The 2,500-nt window shown below is 38.3% G+C and overlaps 1 protein-coding gene across 2 annotated transcripts in view; it reads right to left on the bottom strand.

Annotated features, from left to right (window-relative positions):
• The window catches only part of ppp2r5ca (protein phosphatase 2, regulatory subunit B', gamma a), a 76,637-nt gene that overhangs the window by 33,127 nt on the left and 41,010 nt on the right, over positions 1–2,500 (bottom strand). For both annotated transcript variants that reach the window (XM_061895937.1, XM_061895938.1), the window contains one exon: positions 852–1,051. In XM_061895937.1, the coding sequence (XP_061751921.1) occupies positions 852–1,051 (200 nt within the window). The remainder of the gene's footprint in view (positions 1–851; positions 1,052–2,500) is intronic.

Here is a 2,500-nt window from a genome sequence, read left to right as displayed (position 1 = left end):
GCCGAGCAACAGGAACTTTCAACTCCCTCCACAGATTTTCTATAGGGTTGAGGTCTGGAGACTGGCTAGGCCACTCCAGGACCTTCAAATGCTTCTTATGGAGCCACTCCTTCGTTGCCCGGGCGGTGTGTTTGGGATCATTGTCATGCTGGAAGACCCAGTGGAGTTTGGAGTCTGACTGTTTGAGGCTGTGGACAGGTGTCTTTTATACAGATAACGAGTTCAAACAGGTTCCATTAATACAGGTAACAATTGGAGGACAGAAGAGCTTCTTAAAGAAGAAGTTACAGGTCTGTGAGAGCCAGAGATCTTCCTTGTTTGAAGTGACCAAATACTTATTTTCCACCATAATTTACAAATAAATTATTTACAATTCCTACAGTGTTAATTCCTGGATGTTTTTGCACATTCTGTCTCTCACAGTTGAAGTGTACCTATGATAATAAATTACAGACCTCTGTCATCATTTTAAGTGGGAGAACTTGCACAATCGGTGGCTGACTAAATACTTTTTTGCCCCACTGTGTGTGTGTGTGTGTGTGTGTGTATATATATATATATATATATATATATATATATATATATATATATATATATATATATATATATATATATATATATATATATATATATATATATATATATATATATATATATATATATATATATATATATATATATATATATATATATATATGTGTGTGTGTGTTCAATTTAAGAACTCTATATTTGGGTTGGATGAATGTCCACCAGCATGCCCCTATTCTGACAGAGTTCCACCCTCATCTTCATCTTTTGACAAAAACAGGCCGCCCTCCCCCCATCCCATCCTGGCCACGAGCTCCACTCACCATGTGAACCACTTCCGGGTAGATGGGCTCTGTGATGACATTCCTGTTGTGGGTAATGTACTCCACCATCTCGCTCAGCGCCGCCCGCTTCACCTCCTTCCATTTTAGGTCGCTCAGCGGGTCAGACAGGAAGTCAAAAAGGACACAGCACTGCCGCAGCTTCTGGATGAAGAGCTTTTCCTGCTCAGCTGGGGCCACATCTGAAGAGAGAGTCAAATGAGAATGAGCATAGGGTCAAAAATGGCAGACTAGGTGGCGAAACTGAAGCTACACCTGATTAATGAACCATTTGGGAATGTCGGCAAAGGGCAAGCTATGTATAATAAGTAGGAAGGACAGGGTAGGCTTTGAAGGTGGGATATACACACACACACATTCATGCAGTTTTACATTTCCTTTTATTTCACTAAATAAACGTTTGTCACTTGTAACTTGGAAAAAATTGTGATTTGTAACAAAAAACGTTAAAATAATTCTAACATTTACTAAATTAATGGAAATGTGTGCAAAACTGGAATACAAATGCCATACAATAAAAGAGCTAGTCGGAATTCTGTCTGCATTACTTTATTTACGACAATTAAATTGATTATCAACATTTACCAATAAATTTTATCATGGTCCATGTCTGAATTGCGATGCATCTAAAATGTGATTATTTCCCCCCACGTCTAATCGGCGTAGCTGTCAGGAATGAATACTGAACACAAAAAAATGAATGTGAGAGAGATGGAAGCTGGCAAATGAGTCATGAAGACTAAAGTGCAAGGATGGTTCAAACCCAGGGGGCGGATAACAACAAAGAAGAGAGAAGAAACGACATAATGGAGAGGATGAGGGGATTTGGGAAGTAGGTGAACGGTCATGGCCCAGATATTTGTAGCACACGAGAGAGGAGGAAAAAATAGTGCTCTTTATTATTGGTACGTGATGGTTGGAGCACTTCCTGTTTTGGTTCATTTCCATGTGATAAACAAGCAGCCACGCAGAGACACAATAAATAACACAAGTGGCACAATAATCGCATTAGTCATTAAATGCAGCCATCTTATATCTAACAGCCTCAGCGTACACATGACTTTCTCAGTAACTCTAACAACTAAAATTATATGGACTTTGAAGCTCTCAAATGGACTGATGAATATTTTTTGTTTAGGCCAGCAAAGTCAGGATGCTCATTCTTGGCACTCAGTCACTTTATTCTAGAATGTCTGTTCAACATATGTCTGAATACCTATTATTTGAAACCCCCTTTTTTCTGTTTTCTCTTAAGAAGATAAAACATTTAATTTATTTGTAATTATTTTCAAAAACTAGTGTTATTTACCCTTTTAGAATGTTTTGTTGATGTAAGGAACAACCCTTAAGCCTACTGATTGTATTTCCTTAAAAGCTACAATGTGATGATACTGGACTTGTGTAAATAAAAACAATGTCTTTAAAAATACCGTATTTAATGGTTATTTTCAACATATGATGCACTTTGGGCCTTCCTTAGCCAAAGTGTAACATAAGTGGGGGCTGGCCCGGGAATTAAACAGAGAATCTTTCGAACCTTTTGTTGAATATCCTTCCATCCATTCATTAATTTTCTGCCGCTTGTCCCTTATGGGGTCACGGGGGGTGCTGAAACCTCTCTCAGCTGCATT

Source organism: Nerophis ophidion, linkage group LG03, assembly GCF_033978795.1.
Source record: "Nerophis ophidion isolate RoL-2023_Sa linkage group LG03, RoL_Noph_v1.0, whole genome shotgun sequence".
Taxonomy (NCBI): domain Eukaryota; kingdom Metazoa; phylum Chordata; class Actinopteri; order Syngnathiformes; family Syngnathidae; genus Nerophis; species Nerophis ophidion.
Note: the sequence above shows the minus strand (reverse complement) of the source record. Positions and strands in the feature narration are given on the sequence as shown.